General features: G+C 39.9%; 1 protein-coding gene across 1 annotated transcript in view; it reads left to right on the forward strand.

The window, feature by feature from the left end:
- The window catches only part of FSIP2 (fibrous sheath interacting protein 2), a gene marked incomplete at its 3' end in the record, with an annotated part of 62,678 nt that overhangs the window by 9,176 nt on the left and 29,228 nt on the right, over positions 1 to 24,274 (forward strand). Inside the window, exons 3-12 of the mRNA XM_051969052.1 lie at positions 3,023 to 3,184; positions 5,618 to 5,757; positions 6,092 to 6,233; positions 9,182 to 9,292; positions 11,085 to 11,238; positions 12,063 to 12,140; positions 15,342 to 15,469; positions 16,460 to 16,505; positions 20,485 to 20,615; positions 23,956 to 24,022. Of these exons, the coding sequence (XP_051825012.1) occupies positions 3,023 to 3,184; positions 5,618 to 5,757; positions 6,092 to 6,233; positions 9,182 to 9,292; positions 11,085 to 11,238; positions 12,063 to 12,140; positions 15,342 to 15,469; positions 16,460 to 16,505; positions 20,485 to 20,615; positions 23,956 to 24,022 (1,159 nt within the window). The remainder of the gene's footprint in view (positions 1 to 3,022; positions 3,185 to 5,617; positions 5,758 to 6,091; positions 6,234 to 9,181; positions 9,293 to 11,084; positions 11,239 to 12,062; positions 12,141 to 15,341; positions 15,470 to 16,459; positions 16,506 to 20,484; positions 20,616 to 23,955; positions 24,023 to 24,274) is intronic.

Here is a 24,274-nt window from a genome sequence, read left to right on the forward strand (position 1 = left end):
AGATAGGAAACCCTGACAGAAGGTCCCACATTGGTTGTTCATTAGGGTAAGAAAATGGCAGCATGCTGTGGAATCTCGATTTAAGGTTGTTTACAATGAAACTTAGAATTGAACAACAAGGACGAAACTTCCTCAGTTGCCTCAGACTAGCATGTGACTAATGAAGATGTAAGAAGTAGCTTGGTGGTGCAGTGGGAGAGCATTTGGTTTGGGGTTGAAGAACAGTTGCATGGGATTCTATTTAAATCAAAGCTTTATTTCACCAAAGCAGGTGAACCAAATGACATGAGTAACTAATTGACAGTTAGGGTCAGGGGGAACAAAGCTTTTATACCAAAATTTTGGCTCTAAGCCATGTTAGGAATACTAAAGCTGCTAAAAATCCAATCTTTTTCAGACAGTAGCTTAGCCACAGGGCCTGTTAAAAGCAGTTAGTCATAACAGCAACTTGATTACCTTAGCTCAGGGGTCCTCAGACTTCGGCCCGAGGGCCAGATGTGTCAGCTGAGGACTTTTATTACCCTCCCCCAGGGCTATGAAGTTTCTTTATTTAAAGGCCCACAAAACAAAGTTTTTGTTTTTACTATTGACCTGCCCTCCAACAGTCTGAGAGACATGAACTGGGCCCCTGTTTTAAAAGTTTGAGGACCCCTGCCTTAGTTCAAGGAACATTTTACAGGGCAAGTGTTCCTTCTGTGGGCCCAGCAAATCTAAGCATACTAATGTTCAACTTAGTTACCTGGGTTTGAGGCACAGTTTAAAAGGCAAGTGTTCCAACAAGTTTAAACATACTTATGTTAGTCATATTAGAAAATGTTTCTGTTAGTAATTTGCATAAGCTAGTCTAGGGCCTATGATTATGCTGAAGCATGTCCTCTACAGTGGGAAAGTATACTAAAGTTGAAGTCAAGTGACCTGTAAAGTGATAATAATACAATACTAATAATAAAATAAGAGAATAGCATTGAAATATAATACAGTAAGGTAATAATATCTGTTGTACAGAGTTGCTGTAGGGAAAGTGCTTTGGAAATGTGAGTTATTAGAATTCAAAGCAGAGTTTCAGGCATAATAAACTGTAATCAATTAAGTGGACCTCACTGGGTTTAAGGAAACAAGTGATGTCAGTTGACAACTACTCTGAAATCAATGATCAAATTGACATATTTGTCAATAGCCGCACCCTATTTACAATACATTAGCTCACTAAATGTGTGTGTCAATAGTTTAAGCAACAATATATCCTTGTCACAACCAATATTTGGAACTAAGTAAAGGTTAGATCTATTAGCAAACTGCTACATTTATTATCTTTCAAGAATGACTTGAGATTTTTATCAGTTCTCACTTGTGAATTAGACTCAATTATCTGCCCTCTTTTTTCAGTGAAAGTTTGGTAGTGAATTGGGAGCTATGGCCAATCAGTAAGCCAAAAAGTCAACTAAGGAAATTAAAAACAAAGTCAAATGCTTTAGAAATTACAGCTTTATTCCAACCCCTTCCTACTTTGAACATCGGGTAGCTGTTTCTGCTACTTCCACCACTGAGCTCGAATATGGGATGGTCAGGCAAGGGCTGTCTCTTTATTGTATCTGATTGTTGCTGCTGCTTCTGAGCAAGGAAAACCTCACTATTCATTCCTTCTCACGTTTCTCTTTCTCCCAACAAGGAACTTCTGTGATCTATAACTGCCATCCTGCTAGTGAAAAATAACCCCCATTATTTGATGATAGACTAATTTACAAGTGAGACCAGAAAACAAATAATATTTTTGCTAACAAGTTAACAGAATGACAGTAACACTTATTTTAATTCTAGCTGCAGATGTGGGTGAGAGAAACAGAGACAGAAGAAGAGACAAAAAGAAAGAGAGAGGAGGACAGAGGAGAAAGGAGAAAAGAGACAGACATGGAAAGAGGAGACAAAGAAAAGGAAACAGAGAGAGAGAGAGAAAGAGAGAGAGAGAGAGAGAGAGAGAGAGAGAGAGAGAGAGAGAAAGAGAGAGAGAGAGAAACAGGAGAGAGACAGGGAAGAAGAGAGTGAGAGTAAAGAGAGGAGGAGATTAATATGAAGAGAGAGTGAGAGAGAGAGAGAAAGAAAGAGAAGGAAAGAGGGGAGACAGAGACAAAGGAGAGATAGAGGAGAGAAGACAGAGACAGACATGGTGAATTATAGAAGGATAGAGACAAAAAGGGAGAGACAGAGAAGGTGAGAGACAGAGAGAAAGAAAAGGAGAGACACAGAAGGGAGGGAGAGAGCACTTTATTCATGTAAGATACTCTAAATGGATCTCCAGTACATGAAGGCCACTGTGTGCTAGTGTGAGCTCTCTCACCCATCTCCCAGCAGCAGGTCTGAAGGATAGGATGAAGGCTTCCGCCTTGTTATGATTCTTGGATATCTTTGATTCATAACAATGGCACTTTTTTTTTGTTCTTCCTATTTTCACAGACATTGTATTTGTGAACCACAGTGGACTTTTTATGTTATTATTCATAATGATGGTATCTCTTCATCATTTCCTACAGTGGTGAGACGAGGTGGAAGACAGAGGAGATGGCCACAATATTGCCTTCGACCTTTACGTATCTTCTCCTCTCTCTCCCTTCTCTCATTTCCCTTTTTGCTCAGTGCTCAATGAATGATGAAGATGATTATATGAGGAGAAAGAAGCATTGTAGGGAGTGAGAAGGGGAAAAAAGCAAAGGCTTCTTACTCAAATCATTTCTTTCTTTTTTAATGTCACTGTCTCTCCCTTGCCCTCTTCTTTGTAAACAAATAAGTACAGAACAAATCATACTGATGATGTCTGGAATGAACATCTCTGCATGTACAATCCACCACTTCTCTGAGAGATGGAAAGCAGGATTTACCATCAGTCATGATTGATCACTGCATTGATTAGAATTCTGCAAGCTCTCCATTGCTTTATTCTCGGTTCATGTCAGTTCAGTCATGCTATTAATTCAAAGTGTCATTTTTACTAATCTCGCGAAACTAATATTTTAAACTCTGTTTTCAGCTTTTTCAGCCCTCTTACGGTTTTAACCTAAATGATCCTTATGGTCGGCTACTAGAAACCAGATACAAAAGCCTGCATGATCCTCATTTAAGTGGCTATTACAAACGCAAAGATATCTTGAAACGATTGAAAAAAGGAGGTTACATCACCAGCAATAACAAAGTAGGTTGTCTGTTTCTTTTTTATCATGTAAATGTTTTATTGACATGGTTGATCAACACTTGACACTCAGAGCTCACTCATCTTTTATTCGGTTGGGTAGTGTCTAGTGGGTGATTATATAGCTTATTCCTTCCTCACTCACGTTAGGATTCCCACTCTCTCTTTTGAGTATTTTTCTGCTATTCCTCCTTGAGTCTCTCCCATCTTTTTCAAAAAAAGATTTCACTCTCTGCTAACCTGAAGTGTAGAGCTTTGTTCCCTGAGGTCCATTCATCTGTTCTGTTATTTGCTACAGGCAGAAAAACAAGCAAAGCATGCTCTCCACAGAACACTTCCCAGTTTTCCACTGCCCATAGGGCTTGAAGCTGGATCCTCTGTCCTTTATTGTTCTTTATGGCTTACCCACTGCCGGTGGGGCATGCTTTTTTACTCAACCATTGAATAAAGCTTGCTTTGTTTATAGTGGGCTTTCTTTCTGCCTTTTCTTCTGAATAGGATGACACTATCTCCTCCAGATACCTTTGATCGGCAATGGAGAATTGCAAGCCCTTTTGCAGCCAGAAACTGCTCTGGGCTGCCTTCTGGTGAGGGTCCCAAGCAGGAAATCAATTATAAGCAAGATCTGATCTAATTAACTCCGGGTCTCTTTTCTTCTTTTCTTGTGCAGCACACATGTCTCCTTCCAATTTTGTGACTTCCTTCCAATTCTCTGACTTCCTTCTACTCTCAGGTAGAAGTTGGATTAGGCAACCTCTGTGGCCTGTTTCAAAGCAAAGAGCCTCATATTCCTCGGATAACTTCTTCCAGTTGCCCTCATGGGCTTTCTCATGATCATAGATATAGCTAGGATTGCTAGTATTCAAAGGAATGGTTTCTGGATTCTTTTAAAAACCTAGAAGGAAAAGGTTCCCAGAACAGACTGTAACTTGATAGAGTATATTTGTATTGAGTTTAGTTTCTCATTGGTATTTTGTTCATTTTTACGAGCCTACTCATCTGGCACTCACTTGTTATCACTGGATCTGTCTTATTAGCTGAGAATATTCACTCATCTACTTTCAGTGACAGGAATTGCTTGTTGATACAGCAGCTGTCTAAACCTGTTGCCTTCAAAACTGGCCCTCAAATATGTTACTTTTATATTGGGGGAGTGTCTATTATAGAAATAATAACCTTGAATTTATATATTTTCTTTTTAAGATTGTATGCACTTTGAGAGAGTTTAATAAATACCGACAATATCTGACAAGCCTCAAATTAGACTTTGAAAGAAACTATATAAGAGAACAAGTAAGTAAACCGTGTAAATTAATTTTCTCTTGGGTCTAAAAATTCTGCTTGGGAGAGTTTGGAGAAAAAAAGATACGAGTGACTTGACTCATAGCTGATGAAGTTTACATGGATATCTCACTCGAACTGGATTATAATACAGTTCAAGACAGTTACCTAACTATATTTCAATAAAATTGACTTCTATGTATTTTATGAATTTAAAATGACAGTTCTGAGAAGGGGTCCACAGATTTTGCCAGGCTGACTGCCAAAGGTTAAAAAGTCCAACTAATTCTTCCACTTTTCATGTGTGAAATCTGTTTCTCTCACAACCTGCTTCTCCTTCCAGCTTTGTACTACCATTAACCCAGTCTCCTAGATTTGAAAACTTAGTGTAACTTTTAACTTCTTTTTGTTGACTTCTCACATCTGCCTCTTCTTCTAGTCCCACTGCCACCACCCTAGTATAAACCTTCATTGCTACCCACTCTACTGTTGCGATAGCCTCCCAGCAGGTTTTCCCATCTTCCACTGCCTCCTCATTCTGAACCATCCTTCACATTGCTTCAAGATGGCTTTCTTTGCTGAGATCTGGCCATGTCACAACTTGGCTCACAACTCTTCAGTAGGTCCATGCTTGCTCTCACGTCAAGGTTATCTTCTTGAAGGCTCTCTGTGATCTGTCATTGCGCTTCTGTTCTAGGTTTCCAACCCAACTGGACTAGTTGATATATGTGTATGTGTACACACACATACGCGCGCACACACACACACACACACACACACACACACACACAAACACACTCCTTGTCCCTTTCTAAGGTCAATAAAGTTGGGTGAAAATGAGAGGGGCTATCCTGTAGTATAGAAGATGGTCATCCTAATCTTTTCTCCTTTCTTCTCTCTTCTGCCATCTTTAGAACTAAATTTAAAGGGTTCGTTTTTTTAGCCTGGCTAGAATAGATATATTTGGTTTTGGCATCCTGACAAACAGTACATCCTTTTGAGTCAGTTGAGTCAAAATATAGTATGATTTAATTCTTAGACATATGTGGGGTGCAATTTTCTTTCTCAAATCCAAATGTAAGTAGACTCAACGACAAATAGCACATATATCTATCACTCATGAAATTGTTAACCCATTATTCTGTTTCCTTTCAGAAAATGCTTGAAAAGCAAGTCACCAAACTCCAGGAACACAATCAAATCCCAGACAGCAGAGACGCTGCCCAATTCAGAGAATGGCTGTTACAAGAAGGCACACAGTCTATTCAGGACCAAGAGCGCTTAATAAGACACAGGTAGGACTTCCCTTCACTTGGTTTTCAGCTCAATGTTGTGGACAAATATCAACAACAAAAGCCAAACATGTTTTGGTAAGGTATTAACAAGGTCATGATACCTGGTCTGCATTTATTTCTTTTCAAAAAAATTTTATAGTGAACTTAATCACTACAAACATGAGAATATATTAAAAGGACAAGAAAGAGGACTCTGTAAGAGTTACTTGTACATTTCTGTTAATTGAAGGAATAGATGCCCACCAATGAAATGGTTTAGAGCATTGTCAACTCTGAAATGCTGCCCTGTTAGATGCCCAGCTGACCTTCACTTCCTCCTTTTTTGTGCCCAAAGATATTTAGATATGATAAGCAGAGAGCTGGAGAAGCTTGAGCGGTCTGCTGAAGAACGGCATCTCATCCGGATGAACGAGGAAGAGAAAAGACAGAGGGAACACACGAGGAGAAAACTTAGTCTTCGGAGGAAGATTGAAGAGGTAAGAGGCACTGAAAATAGGGACACGCATTCAGTTCAAAGCAACAAACATGCTAGGTCCTATGCAGTGAAAAGAGTAGGCAAGAAGGCAGAGATCACAATGGAAAGAGCATGGCCCTGGACTTGGTTCCAATCATACTTCTGCTACTCAGGGTCCCAGTTTCTTCCCCTGTAAAATGAGACACTAGATGGAATCTAGTGATAATCCTTTTCCTTTATGATCCCCTCAAATTTGTTCCTTCCTTCATGGAGTTTACTGTCTAGTAGGAATATGGGACAAATAACTATGATAGAAAATGATAGATGAGAAGTGTAAGATCTGAGAGGGAAAGGTTGCCATTGGTTTTGGAAAGGGGGAGGCATTTGAGTTAGGCTTTAAAGTCTAACCAGTCAGGGAAAAGCACCCCATCGAGAATGAACAGTGTGAGCAGGGGAACACAGAGCATGCTCATGGGAAGATGAAGAGGATACTTTGCCTGGTGTGTCAAGTGAGATGAGACTAGAAAGGAAAGGGGAGTACTAAATGGTGGCCAGGAGTCAGGGGAGGAGCCTTAATGGATGGGATAAAAAGTTGGAACTTTACCCGGAGGGCACATAAGGAATCCCAGAATGATTTTGAACAAAATGACAGCAAGATGGACCTATAAGAATATGGAAAATGTTTGGAAGAGGGGAAGAGAGACAAGGCAAGACCTGATAGGCTATTGTGCTAATCCAAGCAAATGAAAATAGTGGCACTCACAGCAATGGCAGTGGAACTACGAGACAGAGCAGGTGCAAGAGATGCTGGGGGAGGGCCAAATACTGGTGATGATGCTTGCCATTATTTTCCTTCTGATCATCACCTATCACCTTTAACTTGGTATTCTAGTTACCTTGTACATGGCTTATTTCCCCTTTGAGATTGGAGGGGGCAGAGATGATACATTTTGTGCTGGTGTATCTCCCCTAGTGCCTAACACAGTCCATTGTACATTGAAGGTATTTATTAAATATAGGGTTAATTTTCAAGCACTCTTAGCTTTATGCCCTCTTCTTTGGAGGTCTGTCATGATTATTACATCTATCTATTCCTCCCTTTTATTACCACGCCTGGCTATGAACACAGGCAGAACACAAGGATATATCCTACAGTTCTTGGGGTTTACTGGCTAGATTTCTTTCTTCAGGACTATCCCATAAACCAAAAACAATCTGATTCTTATTGGCCACCAATAGGTCCCAGGCCAAGTCCCATTCGGTCATTGTTTGGGTTTGATTGACTCAGATTGAATGTAAACAGCAGTCTTCTGCTTCAGCCAGAAACCCTGAGGGTCTTTCCCTTCCAGATTTATTTACTTAGATTTTTTTTTGGACTAGGTAAAAGAGGAGATTCTTTGCCTCAATTGCTACCCAACCTTAATCACTGAATAGGCATTGCCTCAGTCAAACTGAGACCTGTTAAAAACCTTAATTTAAAAAGGCCCTGGGTCTCCCATTTCATCCCAACCCATCTCCAGTCATCTTGATCTATATTTGGTCCCTGGCCCCAGCTGGCTCTGGAGGGGGAAAGTGAGGCAGGTGACCTTACCCAGCCCTCCCTCACTTAAGTCCAATTCACTTGTACATTATGGCACTGATGTGGTCTGAGGACCAAAAATGATATAGATAACATAGACACCAGATGATGGTAAGCACCAAAGTTGGGGTTTGGTCACATGAGGAATTCACCATGACCATTCGCTTTGGTAAAAGGTAGATTTATTTAGGGAAGAGCTTACAGACAAAGTGAAGGGATACAATAGATACAAGAAATGGTAAATATGAAATAGAGTTGGGAGAACATAAGAAAGACAAATTCCTCAGTGGAACTCACAGTTACCCAGTAGAAAGGGAGCTGGCTGAAAAGGACTTAGCCTCCTCAAAAAGTTAATTAGGGTTGTAAAGCATAGTGGAGTTAGGGGAGATACCACATGGAATAGGAGAGGGGAAGTAAGGGGCAAGACACCATGAGGCAGAGTGCCTGATGTGGAGGACTGACCCAAAGGAGGACGGCAGCCATGGGACAAACCACAAGTAGATTTTATAGGGAAAATTTAACCTCGGGGACATGATTGGGATTTCTACAGAGGGTGGGTCTCAGGAGTCTTGACATAACTTGGGATTTCAGACTGGACAACCTCCCTAAAGGGTGAAATCATGGAGCCAAACTGATCTCTATCAGAGCCTTCTGCCTGCTTGCCTCAGGGATCAATTCTCTAGTTTCTCTTGGTCCAGAATATCATTCAGGACCTCATCAGCATCACCTCTCTGATGTCATGGTCCCCTTAGAGAACGAAGGACAAACAACAACAATACCTCCTAGGGATTCCAAGGTTAGAACGGTCATTTCTACTCTGCTCACCCTCCCAACTCCCCTGAAATGCAGAGCAATGTCACATTTTTAAGTGGTGGCTTTCCTCTCTTCTCCTGAAATGCACATATGAAAATGAATGAACAAAAAAAAGCATTCAAGAAGTCCTTACCAGGTGCAACGTATGGTGCTAATAGTGAAAGATTCAACTCATTGAAAGAATATAGACCATATGCCTTCCTGGGTGTGGAAGAGAAAAACCATTCTCTCCATTCCCTTATTAGATTTCCCACTTCAGCCTTACTTGGGCCTGGACCTAGACTCCCTACTGCTGACAGCCTGAACTGTCAGTGATGAAAGATCTGCTTTGGACTTTAAAGCCCCTTCAAATGTACCCACACACAACAGGGCCACACTGAAGTGTGGGAGATGGTCTCTCTTCCATATTCTCTGGGTGAACTCTCTGTGCCAAGTTGATATCCTTTAGGCTGGGTCTGTGAATGCCTGCTACTTTGCCCAGCAGAGGGTGCAGTGGGGAAAGGGGGAAACCATATTGCAAAAACACAGTTGTGAAAAATAAAAGGCCCACATTATATAAAATAAACTCTGCTTTCTAGGAATGGAAAACAAAGGAGATGCTACTTCTTACCAGAATTGGAGAAGAAGTTAAAAGAGAAGCTCGGGTGGAGGAACAACGAAGAAAAAGTCGAGAAGAGAGTGACAGGAAGGTACAGAGAGAAGGTTGCTTCTAACTGTGACTCACTACAGGGAAATCTTTGCTATTTGTCATAGCCATCATATCCTTGGTCTATATGGGCTTGACTAGGGCAGCGTTAGTTATCCCAGAGACAGGCAGTCATCAAAGCTTACATCCATAGGGGGAGATGCATTAGTACTCTCTGTCTCTCTTCTCAACCTCCCCTCCCTCCCATTGTAAGAAGATTACTTTTCACTTTCCCATATGTAAATGAATTACATGTATAATGACCAAAATATGAAAAGTCTAGGGAGAAAAGAACACAGCTGCTTTTCTTTAAGCCCAGAAATTTTTTAAGAGAAATGTTCTCAATTTTTCCCTCTCAAAATGTTGTCTTTAGTACTAATACTAGGCTAAAATTTGAGATACTCTTTTCAGATTTGTGCATAAATTCTCATCTAAATAATAACTCCCATTTGTAGAGTACTCTAAGGTTTTCAACATACCTAATGCCTAACGACCCTGTAAGATTGATAGTAAAAGCATTATGATCTCCATTTTACAGATACAAAATTGAGGTTTAGTGAAAGGAAGTGATAGATCAGATGATCAGTTATTAAACATCAGAGTCAAGATTCAAACTTGGGACTCCTGAGTCCAAATCCAGGACTCTTTGCCCACAAACAACATATGACTTCCCAATAAATAGATTCTATTCAATAAGCATTGATTAGTAGGATGATGTATTTCAAGCACTGAGCAAAGAACTGAAAGTACAAAGAAAACAAACAGAGGATGAACTATAAAGTTTCAGTTGGATTTGTTTAAATTGGGGAGCTTTAATCTTTTTGGTGTCATAGATTCCTTTGACAATCTAATGAAAATGGTGGACCTCTTTTCAGAATCCTATTTATAAATACAGGAAAATATGCAGAGGTGCAAAGATGACTGACATTGTGGAATACAATTATCAAAATTCTTTTGAAAAACAAAAGTTCCCAAACTCAGTTTAAGAACCCTTGGTTTAAATTATTCCCAGAGCAAAAGAGGAAGGAAAAGGGGAAGACAACTTGGCATGTTTATCTTGCCCTTGCCATCTCCAGAAGCCAGTCTCTTCCCAGTCTGTGTACCAGTGCAGCCCTAAAGCACTGGCTCCATTCTGTTGGAACCCTACAAGTATGACCTGACTCTAAACTTTGCTTAGATCACAGGGCCATAGTTTTAGCTTAGCTTTCAATGGATGCTTTGCATGATGGACCCAGGACAGACTACAAGGCAGCATGACCTTTTTACTGGCTTTGGACAATGATTTAGGTTCAGATCCCACCGCTCAGATTCCAAAAACCTGGGTGCCCTTGGTCCAGTCACATAAGCCCTTCAGACCCTAATTTTTCAAATGTAAATTGGTTGGAGGAAATGATCCCTAAGGGTACTTCTTGCTACATTTACCTATAATGCCTAGAACTGGTCTAAACTGACCCCAACCATTAATAGTACCTCTTTCCCTACCTCCACTGCCACCTTGCCCTCAGCCCTCACTTATCCAGAATAGAAACCATTTTTCCAAAGCCAGCCCAGCCTCCTAGAATGGAGCAATATGTTAATATAATCAGGCTGTTACACATATTTTTATCCATGGTGAACCACAAAAAGGGAAACACTTCCCTATATAGCCAGCTTTGCTGCTCTTGGCCTTCTCTTAAGTGGAGTTTAGGGAATTTGGAAACAAAGGCACATTGAACAAAGACCATCTTTTGATAAAAGGGGTTTTGCATTAGAAAATGGAAAATTGACCCAAAAATGTATTTTCTTAAACATTTTAGAAACAAGCTCTTCTTGAGAAAAAAATGGCCTTTCATTTGCGGAAAATGCAAGAGAGCGGTAGCTTTAAAAAAGAAGAAACTGAGAAAACACCTTCAGTGGAGTATAAAGGAGGAGATGGGACATACTTTGAAAGTGATGAAATTAGAAGACAAGGTAGCAGGAGTGCAAGCTATTGATCTATTTATCCCTCCGGAACTCTTCCTAGCTCTGAGGCTCATTCTCACTCACAGCTCTCTAATTTTTGCTCATTGGTTCTATTGCTCTGTTCCTCACTTGGCACTCTCCTTCTCTCTCTCTCTCTCTCTCTCTCTCTCTCTCTCTCTCTCTCTCTCTCTCCTTCTCTCTCTCTCTCTCTTCTCTCTTCTCTCTCTCTCTCTCTCTCTCTCTCTCTCTCTCTCTTCTCTCTCTCTCTCTCCCCCTCCTTCATTCCCTCTCTATTTCCTTTCCTCCCTCTCTGTCTTCTTCCCTCCCTCTTTTCTCCTCCCCAACCTTTCTCTCCTTCTGGCCCTCCCTCTCTATCCCTCCCCACATCCCCCTCTTACTCCATCTCTCTTGCTTCCTCTATCTCTCTTGTTTTCTCTACCTCCTCCTTCTAGTTATCTTCTCTCATTCTGTGTATCTCTTCTTTTCTTTTTTGTTTACTCTTATATTCTGTCTCTCTGTCATTCTGTCTCTTTTCTAATTCTCTTGCTCTTATTATGTCTCCTTTCTCTTTTCATCTTTCTTCCTCATTCTTTCTTTTCTCTCTTATTCTATGTCTCTCTTATGCTCTCTCAATCTCTCTCTCTCTCTCCTTCTTTTACTCCCCCCTTCTCTCTCACCCCCACCTCACTTTTGCTTTTCTTTCTTTCCTCATCCTCCTTCCCCATGAGCATGTAGATAGAGCCAATGTTCACTTGGGTATAAAATGAGACTAGAGAATGGATTATTTGGCCTTCACCATTGTAAAAGAACTTTTCTCATTATCTTTCTATAAGTTATTTCACCAAAGAAGAAAAAGAAAAAGAGTGAAGACCCCAAACCTCCTGAACCGAAACCATCTCGAGGATTTAAAAGTAATTGAAACATCTTTTAAAAGAAATACTAAAATGACTGTAAAGTAGTTTGAACAAAAGCTAAGGACATAAATTCTGTTTCCCCTGGTATTCTCCAGTGACCACTACAGAGCAGTGATGGATGGCAGTGAGGAGACCTTATACTCCTTCTGCCTCTGCTTCCTGCTATACATTCCAAGTTTCGGACCTACCTAACATGTTTGATATACATATATAATATATATGCACATACACACACACACACACACACACATATATATATATAATGTGTGTATGCCTATGTGTGTGTGTGTGTATATATATATATACACTATAATATATACTATATAATAATAGATGCTGATATATAATGATATATACTATAAAATGTAATGCAATATATATATATATATAATATAGCATGCATACAGTGCTTTAAAGTTTACAGAGTGATTTCACCTCTACCACTTATCTCACTGAATTCTTCCAGTTTCTCTGAGAAGCAGGTCATGCAAACATCATGTTTGTTTCACAAATGATGACACCATGGCCCAAAGGAACATGTTCGAGATAACAGTTAATAAAATCCCTGAGTTGAGATTCCAAGTCTGAGCTCTTGGGTCCCAATTGAAAGCTCCTTTTTTAGCTTCAAATATCCTACTTTTCCTTGCCTTCAAAGAGATTACTTTCCTAGGTCAGTAAAAATTTCTTTCTACCATGTTTTGAAAAGACTTTTGTATCCTCACTAAATTTATGAGGATTTCCATGTGAATGATTTTATTGATTTAAAGAGACGTGCTCATAGTACTCTACCATATTTGTAGAATGAAACCCATTTATAGAGCCAATATAAAGCTGTCTCCCAAAGTGGTCCTTTTTGTAAGTGGTATCTGAATCATAGAATGTTAGATCTGGAAAGGATTTTTAAACCCTTTCATCCTAGCTCTCCCTCCTCATGTTACAGTGAGGAAATTGAAACCTTTGGATTGGTCCAAGATCATATACGGAAGTATCCAAGACAACATCTAAAGCAAGATCCAGCATTACTCAAAACCCAATGGCCTTTTAAATGTTCATTTAGGAGAAAAAGGACATCTTGTTTTTGATCTCTGCCATTCTAGCAGATCCAGGCCATATGATTTATATCTTCTTATCCTCTGTGCTCTAGTCAGCCAAATTTCCTTGCCTGTGTTTTAGCTTAACACTATCCCTTTCTTCTCCTCCCCTTTCATCCCCAAAACAAATGATGTTAGAACTGGCAGGGACACTATAGATCATCTACTCCAACTCCTCATTTTCCAGAGGCAGATACTGAATCTGGAGAGAGGCAGTGATCTGCCCAAAGTCCCACAGACAGTCAGTATCCCTGGGAGGAAGCAGAACCCAGCTTTCTCTGTCACGCTGATTCCTGTTGGCAAACACCATAATGAACACAGGGTTTAATATCCAGAAATGTCTTTTGGCTTCCTGATAGTCATAATCATCTTGTTAGCCCACCCCGCCCCAGGCCAGGCTCCCTAGAAGCCATTTTGTGTTAGATGCAGGCAGAGATCACACGACTTCTAATCCGGGTTAGTGCTCTCTTGCCAATTGACTCCAGACAGGCCACAGTCTCTTGACCATAATTTTGTCATCAGTTAAACTCTGGGGGTGGGAGAAGGCAAGTAGACCAAATGATTTACAAGGTTCCTTGTAAGTCTAAAGTCTCTGATTTTATCACTATAAATGAATTTGAACGAAATGCACAATTTTTCTGTTCTCTCCTTAGCTGTCATCCTTTCCTACCTCACCATTCTCTGCTCTCAGATTAGAGCTGAGAGAAAAGATCCCATAAAAAATATACTTGTCACTACCCCCTTTATTCTCTTGTCGAACTGTCCTTTCCCTATGCTCTTGTCCTTTCCACCCTCATCTTCAGAACATTGATGCTGAGTTCTGAGCCTGTCAAGACCAGTATAGAGTAGAGCAGAATCAGAAACCTGGGGCCAAGGCTCAACTCTAGCTCTTACCAATTTGGTCATCTTGAGCAAAGTATTCTCCCTTACTGGGCCCAAGTTTCTTCTTCTGTAAAAATGAGATAATACTTCCTGAGCTATCTCACTCAGTTACCTCATCTATGAAATGGAAGATGACAGAAGCATGACATACAAGAAAGAATAGTGGATTGATAATCAGGACACCTGGGTTCAAGGATTGCCTCTGCTGCTTGTTACCTGTGCGATCTTGGGCAAATCCCATACCACCTCTGACTTAGTTTCTTCCTATGTCAAATATGGGGGCTGGATTCTAGACCTCTAAAACCCCTACAACCCTAGCACCAAATGAACCTTTTTCACAGGGTTACTATAACAATCCAGTGAGATAAGACATATAAAATAGATTGTAAACATCAAAGCTTTATGTCTGCTAGTATTCATCATGACTCCAGGAGAGTCACATTACCAAACTGTACTTTCAATAGACACATTAGGACATTATACCAGACCCAAGGCGGAATTTGGGAAGGAATCTGACCCGACTGATCCTTTTCCCCATGACTTTTTTTTCTTGGACTAAATAATAAAAACAGAACACATCTGAATATTTTGCCTTCTGGTAGTAGTCTGTTTTACCAAATCTCTTAGACCACAGTTGGACCACTTTCTATAATCAAAAATCAAATTCCTCCTGAATATAATGGAATGGTTATTTTCTAATTTTCATATGTTAGAAGGAGTCAATGTGAGAAGTAGTATGTCATGAAAAATAGCCAGTGCATAGAGCCAACACCACCCTGATTCAAGCCCTACCTATCATAACATTTGGGCCTGGTGGCAAGCTCTCAGTGCTTTAGGCAATTATCTAAAAATTGAAGGTGCCAACTTGCATTGGTAGATTCTCTCACTAGGGAGTTCCCTTGACCAGGGAAATCCCAAACCCATCCCTCTCCCTATCTTATATAGTATGGAATTATTTAAATTGTTCCAACATCATGCCTTTTAACAACAGAATGACATTGCTAGAATGTGTCCCATCTGTACACCATGACTCAGAAAAAATGCTGAGTTTAAAACCTCCTGTTGGTACTCCTTGAACCCTCTGCTCCTTTTCTCAATCTGATGGATGTTTATAAAAGTCTTTTGAACAACTAGAACAATAATAGAATGGGAATTAGTCTCCTTGGCTTTTTCTATGTATTCTAACTTGTTGAAATTTTATGAACTTTCTCTTTGGTATCTTCAGGAAATACAACACTCTCTATCCGACCTTCTCACAGTAGTACAAAGAGTGGGACCAAGAAGTCAGTCTCGTCCATGTATTCACAGGGTGAATCGAATAACCCCAATAACCCCACTACTACTGACAGCAGGGTATGACGTTTCCGAGTTTCATATATGTTGGTTACTAAGACATTCTAATCATGTCATTTTGCTATTCAAAGACTTTCAGGGGCCCCTTATTGCTTACCAAAATAAAGTATCAGCTCCCGATTCTGGTAGTCAAAGCCCTTGTAATCTGCCTCCAGCCTACCTCTCTAACTCAACTCTACAAAGCTCCCCTTTCCTTGGCTCTACCTCCCAGAACTCTGAAATTCCATCAGGGTCCACCTCTTCCTGAGGCCTCCCCAGTTCCTAATACTCTTGTCTTCAAATTATCATATATCATTGAGTGAAATTATCTGTATCCATGTTGTATTCTCTCTCCCCTCCCCTCGACCCTTTAAGGATAGGGACAGTTTTTTTTTCCAGTTCTTGTATCCCACAATGCAATACATAATAATAGGTGCTTAATAAATGCCCATGGCATTAAATAAATGTTGTGACCAGCCCTGTGATGTAGGTAATGAGCTACATAGAGATACTGATACTGATAGCCCTATAGTATGATTTATTATATTCTTCATTTTATGACTTCATTAATGTGTAAGGAGCTTCCACGTGGGAGGAATCTCCTTCTATTAGTACAGATCAGTAACTGCTATCAAATTTAGAGTACAGTATTTTTATCTCCATTTTCCAAATAAGGAAACTGAGATAAGGTCACATAGCTAGTAAGTGTCAGAATCAGTAATGTTTTAAGGTTTTATAAATCACTCTTTTCCCCAATAGCCCTGTGAGCTATTAGGCTGTCATAGGTGGTAGAACTGGCAGGGACCTTAGCAGCTGCCTAGTTTAACCCCCTGGAGAACTTAAAACATAGCTGAAAAGACTATGAGGGGTTGAGTTCCCACCCAGGGTACCCCTAAACTGAAAATACAGTACTTAACAGAAATATTGTGTCTAGTTGGTTGGCCTATGAAAGGCAAAAATCTGTATCAAGATTTGATTTACCAATAGACTTTGCTTTGCTCTTTCATACAGCGTGATGGAGGTGTGTCTAAAAAATTAAGTGGAATGGAAACTGGAGGTAAGACAAACCTACCCCCCCAAATCTGGGCTGAGGGACTGTCCTATTATTTCACTCAATAACAACACTAATCCCCATTTGATTAATGTTCCATAGTAGCTATGAGGAAGGTAGGCTAAGAAGCACAATGTCTTCACTTTCAAAAAAAGAAATTGACTACTAAGTATTAGGACTCTGACCAGATCTTCTGATTTTTGAGTCCGTTGTTCTTTCCACTCTCCATGGCCATTATTAATTAGTATATCTCAGTGGCTTGCTATAAGTATATACTCTTATGGAATTTACAAGCTATAAAGCAGACATACTCCTTGCCAGAATTGACATTATTCCCAGGCAGAGTAGGCATTTCAATTAACCATGAGTTCTGGAAGGCTGTGAGGGCCCACTGCCCCAATCAAAATTTCAGTATCTGTTGTCTAGTACTGTTACAGTACCTTTAGCTTTGATGCACATTAAAAGCATGTGGGGGGAACGGGACATTTTGTTGGCTGTGGTCAGCTATTTATAATCAAATATAAATGAATGTCATATACCTTTCATGATAGCAAGTTTTGATAGAAATTGGGAGGAGTTCTGAGATTAGGAACTTGAAGGGGTGGAGAACTACAGAATTGGAAGGCTACTAATACCCAAGACAAATTTTGCAAACTTGAAGATGTTTCTTAGAGTTGGTCCTAATTCTTGCTTTTCTGGTTCTAAAGGGCCAGGCAAAGCAGCTAAGGATTTCTTATGCAGATTTTGGAAATGCAGTGCATAAGAATGTGAACATACTCTTAAGATCTAGGGCTAATTTTTCATTGAAAATTCACAAAGATGTTCTACTAAGGCAGAAAGGGATTATGACCTGCATTGGTACAGGAAGGATGCAAGGATCCACACTGACACAATTACCAAGCCTAATGTTGTTTAGTCATTTCCATCATGTCTGATACCTCATAACCCCATGTGGGGTTTTCTTGGCAAAGACACTGGAGCACTGGAGCCATTTCCTCCTCCAACTCATTTTACAGGTGAGGAAACTGAGGCAAACAGGGTTAAGGGGTCACACACCTAGTAAGAATTTGAACTCGGTTCTTCCTGTCTCCAGACCTGGCACACTCTCCACTGCAGTGCCACCTAACAGAAGAAGAATAAATAAGGAACTTCAGTGCTGAAGAAGAAGGGCATTTGCAGAGGCCTTGTGACCCCCGTGGTCACTCTTCTTCCTGTCACCTAAAGAGGCCCTCTCTTGGGACCATTTCAGTCTACAAGCTTGGTTCTACTTGAGACCATCTGTCTCCACAGATGGTAAAGTCCTACCAGCTGCCACTGCCAACCTTGGTGATCTATGATTCTAAATCACCTGTCTGAATCCCTGCTCATTCAGCTATTACTTCCTGTGCCTTCCCCTTCCATATACATATATGCACACACACATACTCTGCATTAAATATGTGAGCACATAGTCACGCGTGTACAAGTATGGGTTATACATACATGTGTAGATATATAATCAACTCCGTTCTGTGATCAGCCCCATGAGGTAGATAGTAAGTTATAGATATCAACATCTATTTATAGCTCTTAACTGTTTCATTACATCCCTTACATGTGATTTCATTTAAATATATAGAATTTCCATGTGGGAGGAACTTCCTTCTTCTACCAGTACAAATCGGCAACTTTTCTGAAACTGTTTTAGAAAATATAATATTTTTATCCTGATTTTACAGATGAGGAAACTGAGATAAGGTCACATAGCTGATACACGACAGAATCAAGACAAAAATCCAGGCTTCCCGAGTCTGAGCTCTTTTTACTCTGCCACACTAATAATACCCAAAGATTCTATGAATATTAATGCTAATAAGGCTATCATATATGTCTCGTTTCTCTTTCTTATACTGACTTTGTCCATCTTGTATGACTCACTGAAATCATACTTTCTTCACAAGCCACACCATCATTCACCCCCTTCTCCAATGACGGCTGTAATTTCTCCTCTATACTGGCCCGGGAATCAGCATGCTCTGCTACCAACCCTTCCAATCTCTTCCTGCTCCTTGTTGCTGTCAACTACTGACCTCTAGCCACTCTCCTCCTTCAGCCTGGCTCCCTATCATCTTCTCTACCCTTAGCCCTGCCAGCATCCTCGACAACTTCAGTCTGCACATTTCTGGACCTTGGAACATCCTGGCCTTCTAGGGCATGAATCTCCCCAAATCCCACAACCTATCTTTTCACTCTTCAGGCTCCCTGTCCCCAAATCTTGAATGCTGAAGTTCTCTGATCCCAATCTTCCATGTTTTCATTGTCTACTTAACTGCCTGTCATCAATCTGTCCTTCAGTCCCTCTCTGAATTCTTTAAGTGCATGACCTCTATTCTGGCCTCACTTTTGCTCCCTTCAAGGTCTTGATCCTCTAGTTCAAGAAGTTCATCTCCACCCTTGAACCATCTGTCCCCTTGTCCCCTTGATTTACTCCTGCCTTGGATCTTCAACCCTGAATTAGTTGCCACTTTGTTCTTCCTCCACTCTTCCTAGTGCTTGAAAAAGTCAAAAAGTCATATGGATAACTGGGTGGCAGCAATGGTAGCAACTAGGACTTTGCTAGCCTGAAATGCTACTTAAGCTTACCTGGCTCCTTGACTCTGCCATTTCTAATTGACTCCATATCCCATTCTGCACAGAAGTTATTCCAAAACTCTCCCCATCAAGCCACCAATGTCCTCCACATTCTTCTCTCCCAATAAATGACCTCACTTCCTCTGCTGAGGAGAGTGAGACCAGTCACCAGAAGCTCCCTTGGACTCCCTACCTTCACTCCTTAAAAGTGTCCCTAGCTTCACCTACCCAAAGCTAAGCCTTCAATGTCTATTCTTCATCTCCTTTTCATCCAGCTCCTTCAGAAGTTTGCCCCATTCATTGGTCAAACCCTCCCTCTCTCTCATTTTTAATCTCCTCCTTATCTACTGGCTTCTTCCCTGCTGTCTACAAACATGGTCAATGTCTCCTATCCATTCCTAAATATTTTCTTCACCTTATCTTTCCTTCTACCTCTCTCTTTTTTACTTCTATCTTCCTCTTTCACTGGAAAGTGCTCTCCTCCCTCTTCCCCACTTGACCTCATGCATTCTGGCCAGCAACTGCAAAATAACCATTCAGAGGGCCCCAAATGGCTTCCTCAGCTTTCATCTTCCTTGAAATCTCTGAAGGCTCCCATCCCTGCTTCTTGATTCTTTTCCTTCTCCAGCTTTTTTTTTTTTTGCAGGATAGCTTGTCTTTTTTCTCCACCACATTTATTCTGCCCAGAGCCACCAAATGCCTCAGTGAACAGTGTTTTGGACTTGGTAGTCAGGAAGTCCTAGATTCAAGTGCTTCCTCACACGCTTACTAGCTGTATGATCTTAGGCATGGACAAATCAGTTCATTTCTCTCTTCTTTTGTTTCCTCAATGGAAAATGAAAATAATAGTATTTACCTCTCAGGTACTATGAGAGAGCATCTCTCAGGGTTGTCATAACCAAATAAGATAATATTTGTAACGCACTGCTGATTTCAGTGTTTTCTTTATTTTCCATCTTTTAAAGATTTTTAGTATTCCTTCCCAAGAGGGATAATCTTTTAATATATTAATTATATTCTCAGATTATTGATATTAATAATGCATATCCAAATAGATTTCATTCCTCTCAAGAGCTATCTCATCTTGTAAATGACTGATAACATCATAACATTTCTCATCTCTACAAGTAGTTGTACTTTTCAAAGGGAACTCTTGGAAACAATGGTTCAACTCAGTTAAATTTAGCAATGTCGGACCCTGTGATAAGTCATCGGGCAGATTTGCAAAGAGCTTTCTGTGGCTGCTTCCTCATAGGGTTCCAACTGTGCAATAAGCCTCCATTCCAACTCTAACAAGCCATTCCTATTTAGAAGTATTTGTTTGCCCTATCAAGAATGCCAAATCTCTCAACTTACCAACTTTTATTTCTTCCAGTTTCAAATAACCCCATTAAGAATCCCATCAAGTCTTCACCATCCTTAGCACCAGGTCCTCCTCCTCCTCCTCCAAAGGAAGAAATGTATAATTATAATCCATTTGCTCCAGAGCCAAAGAGATCATCCAAGGTAAGGAGTTGTTATTACTTGCATAAAAATGACATGACATTAACATGGGTTACCCTTTACTTGACTCATTGTTACCAAACAACTTCGCCCAAGTTCACATGCCAATTCCCTGAATGCAGTCAGGCCATAGGAAGATGTTTTTAAATGTCTAAGTCATCTCAATATTAATGCTGAAAGTCTACTGCCATCAAATTTGTTGTTACTAGGATGGATATTAGGTGAGATCAACAAATACAAATAGTCATATACTGACCTAGTATATGAATAACCATAAAAAGGTTTAGAATGGACTGAATAGTTTTTTTAATCTAATTAAGATAATTGATTTTTGACTCAATAAATCATGGTTATACCCCATGAATACCTTATATTACCCATTAACCTGTATCTAATTATAGCCTTTTCACTAGTAGGAAAAGTTCTTGTAGGAGTTCTAATTTGTTGATCACTAATTTGTGGCACTACATGTGTGTGTACAAGGAATTGATGGAATTTTTGAAAGCTTGCAAAAAAAATGATGGAAGGAAGTGCTTTTAAAAATATTTTAAATGATTTTGGACAACAAAAAATTTTTGGTCAAGTGTGTGGTACTTTTGTTTGAAACCTCTCCACAGAGAGCACAGCCTACATTAGCCCCAAAGCTTGGAGATATTTCAAAAACACAATTAAGAATACCAGGCATAAAATGTTTGTGGCAGCCCTCTTTGTAGTGGCTAGAAACTGGAAACTGAGTGGGTACCCATCAATTGGAGAATGGCTGAATAAATTGTGGTATATGAATGTTATGGAATATTATTGTTCTGTAAGAAATGACCAGCAGGACAATTTCAGAAAGGCCTGGAGAGGCTTACATGAACTGATGCTGAGTGAAATGAGCAGGACCAAGAGATCAACAACAACACATATGATGATCAATTCTGATGGACGTGGCTCTCTTCAACAATGAGATGAGCCAAATCAGTTCCATTTGTTCAATAATGAATAGCTACACCCAGCGAAAGACTCTGGGAATTGAGTGTGAACCACTACATAGATTTCCAATCCCTCTGTTTTTGTCTGCTTGCATTTTTTATTTCCTTCACAAGTTAATTATACATTATTTCAAAGTCCAATTCTTCTTGTGTAGCAAAATAACTGTATGGATATGTATACATATATTGTATTTAACATGTGCTTTAACATATTTAACATATATTGGTCAATCTGCCATCTGGGGAAAGGGTGAGGGGAAGGAGGGGGAAAAATGGAACGAAAGGTTTTGCAATTGTCAATGCTGAAAAATTACCCATGCATATATCTTGTAAATAAAAAGCTATAATAAAAAAAAAAAGCAACAACAACAACAACAACAAAAAGAATACCAGGCATTTCTCTGTGGTATCTAGGTTTTGAAAGAAAATAAATTGACCATGAGAGCTTGGCAAGTCATTCCATTCTAGAAGTATTTGGTCCAGTTTTGGAACAATCCCCTTAACTGTATATGTGTGAAATGTCCTTTACTACTCCTCATTATTATAAGTTCAGCTTTGCCACCTGAAAAAAAAGATCTATACTTTTTTTTCTTTTATATTTTGATAAACACTGAAGAGGCTGAAGCTGTTAAAGTTTATCTCGAGTAAAACTCGGAACTGCTTTGTTTGTTGTTATGCAAACTCTTACTGCTTTCCATACACAATTAATAATCAACTGTTTTGTGACCCTGGCCAAGCCACTTCAACTCTGTCTTAATCCATTGGAGAAGGAAATGGTGAGCCACTCCAGTCTCTTTGCCAAGAAACCTTTATAATGAAGTTATGAAGAGGCAGATGCAACTTTATCACTGAACAAATCCCAAGTCACTTTATGACCCTGGACAAGTCTTTTAACTTCTCATTTTATGGAGGATACCATGAATTAATTTGCTTTGGACCACCCAGCAGATTCAAAGGCAGGATCTGAATACAGATCCTCTAGTACAGTCCTCTAGCCACAATGGCCTGCTTCTCCCATGAGAGAGTAAAAGGCAAGTCCCCTGAGGAACAATATGGTGAACACACACTTTGGTCAAGGACATGGAAAAGAAAATCAAGTGCCCTGTGAATTCACTTAATTCTATATGAAGCAATAATGTACTCAAGTACCTACTATGAGTAGACTACAAAACCCTTTTTATTAAAGAGCTTTCACACTAGAGCTTCTACCTAATTTTTCCTATCCTATGAGAAAGCCAATAAGGAAAATTCTTAGGCCCCAGATTTGTTCCTGAAGATAGCTAGATGGTAGATAAAGTGCAGGGCCAGCAGTTAGGAAGACCCGAGTTCAAATGGAGCTTCAGATATTTAAGTGCTGAGGGACTCTGAGCAAGTCACTTCACCTATTTCTACCTCACTTCCTCATTGGTAAAGTGGGATAATTGATAATGTGATAATAACCTTGCCTCCCAGGTTTATTATGAGGATCCAATGAGAAAATCTTTGTAAAGCTCTTTGTAAACTTTAAAACATTATACAGCATTATGCTAGTTATCACAATGATGATAATATTCAGTTGTTGCACCTGAAAGCTGATATAGAGGCATGGGCCCTCCTTGGGGCCTAGAGGATTTGAGTGTCCATATAAACAAGAGAATGGACAGCTAGGTGGAGCTGTAATAGACAGAGCAAGGGGCTGGGAACCAGGAAGACTCCTCTTCCTGAGTTCAAATCCAACCTCAGATACTGACTAGCTGTGTGACCCTGGGCAAGTCACTTAACCCTGTTTGCCTCAGTTTCTGCAACTTTAAAATAAGCTGGAAAAACTCGAGGCAGTGGCTCCCTTGGGCTACCTAACTTATGAAGGGAAACAGAAATAAGCTGGAAAAGGAAATAAACTCCTTAATATCTTGGCCAAGAAAACTCCCCAAAGGGTTACCAAGAGTCAGAAAAAATTGAAACAAACAAAAATAAACGAGAGAACTCTACTATTTATGCAAGTGCTATGCCACAAAGAGCCAAAAAGTCAGGTGTGGCTCTGAGCATCTGCTTTGCCCCCTTCAAATCCTCCCATTGCATTGATTGTCTCTGATGGAAAACTCAAGACCTTGGTTCCCTTGGGCTGTCTCATTTACCTGGACTTCACTTAGTTACCCTGGAGGTACTGTGAATTCTATGAAATTTTTTGTTTCCAACTAATAAATTCTGCTTGTATGTTTCTTATGACAAGGGAAATATTGTTCACTTTCCAAATAAGATCTTGAATCCTTTCAATTTCTGTTTCTCTTCATTGTAAAAACAAAACAAGAAACCTAAACAAACCAAGCTTGAGCAAATATTCAAATTTTAAGAGTCTTTTTTCTCCTTTTTTTTGCATGTGGTATGTACAGAGAGAGCTCCCTGCCACCATATATCAGAGACCATCCAACAAGAAGCCAAGCTGTCCTTTTGGAATAGGTAAATTGTTCTCATTATTCCCTGTGGGCCTAGTATGCCATGTGCTGTGGAGACAAGGGCCATCAAAACAAACTCGGGGTGGGGGGGCAGTGTTTAATATCTAGTAGATCAAATGAGAGAGTCTTTGTAAAGTACTTTGCAACCCTTAAAGCACCATATAAACAAACACTAGTTATTATTATTATCATGTTTATTAGAGTTGAGGAGGCAAACTGGGCATATTAGAATATCAGAGATGATGATCAACAAGCA

The sequence above is a fragment of the Antechinus flavipes genome, chromosome X (assembly GCF_016432865.1).
Source record: "Antechinus flavipes isolate AdamAnt ecotype Samford, QLD, Australia chromosome X, AdamAnt_v2, whole genome shotgun sequence".
Classification (NCBI taxonomy): Eukaryota; Metazoa; Chordata; class Mammalia; order Dasyuromorphia; family Dasyuridae; genus Antechinus; species Antechinus flavipes.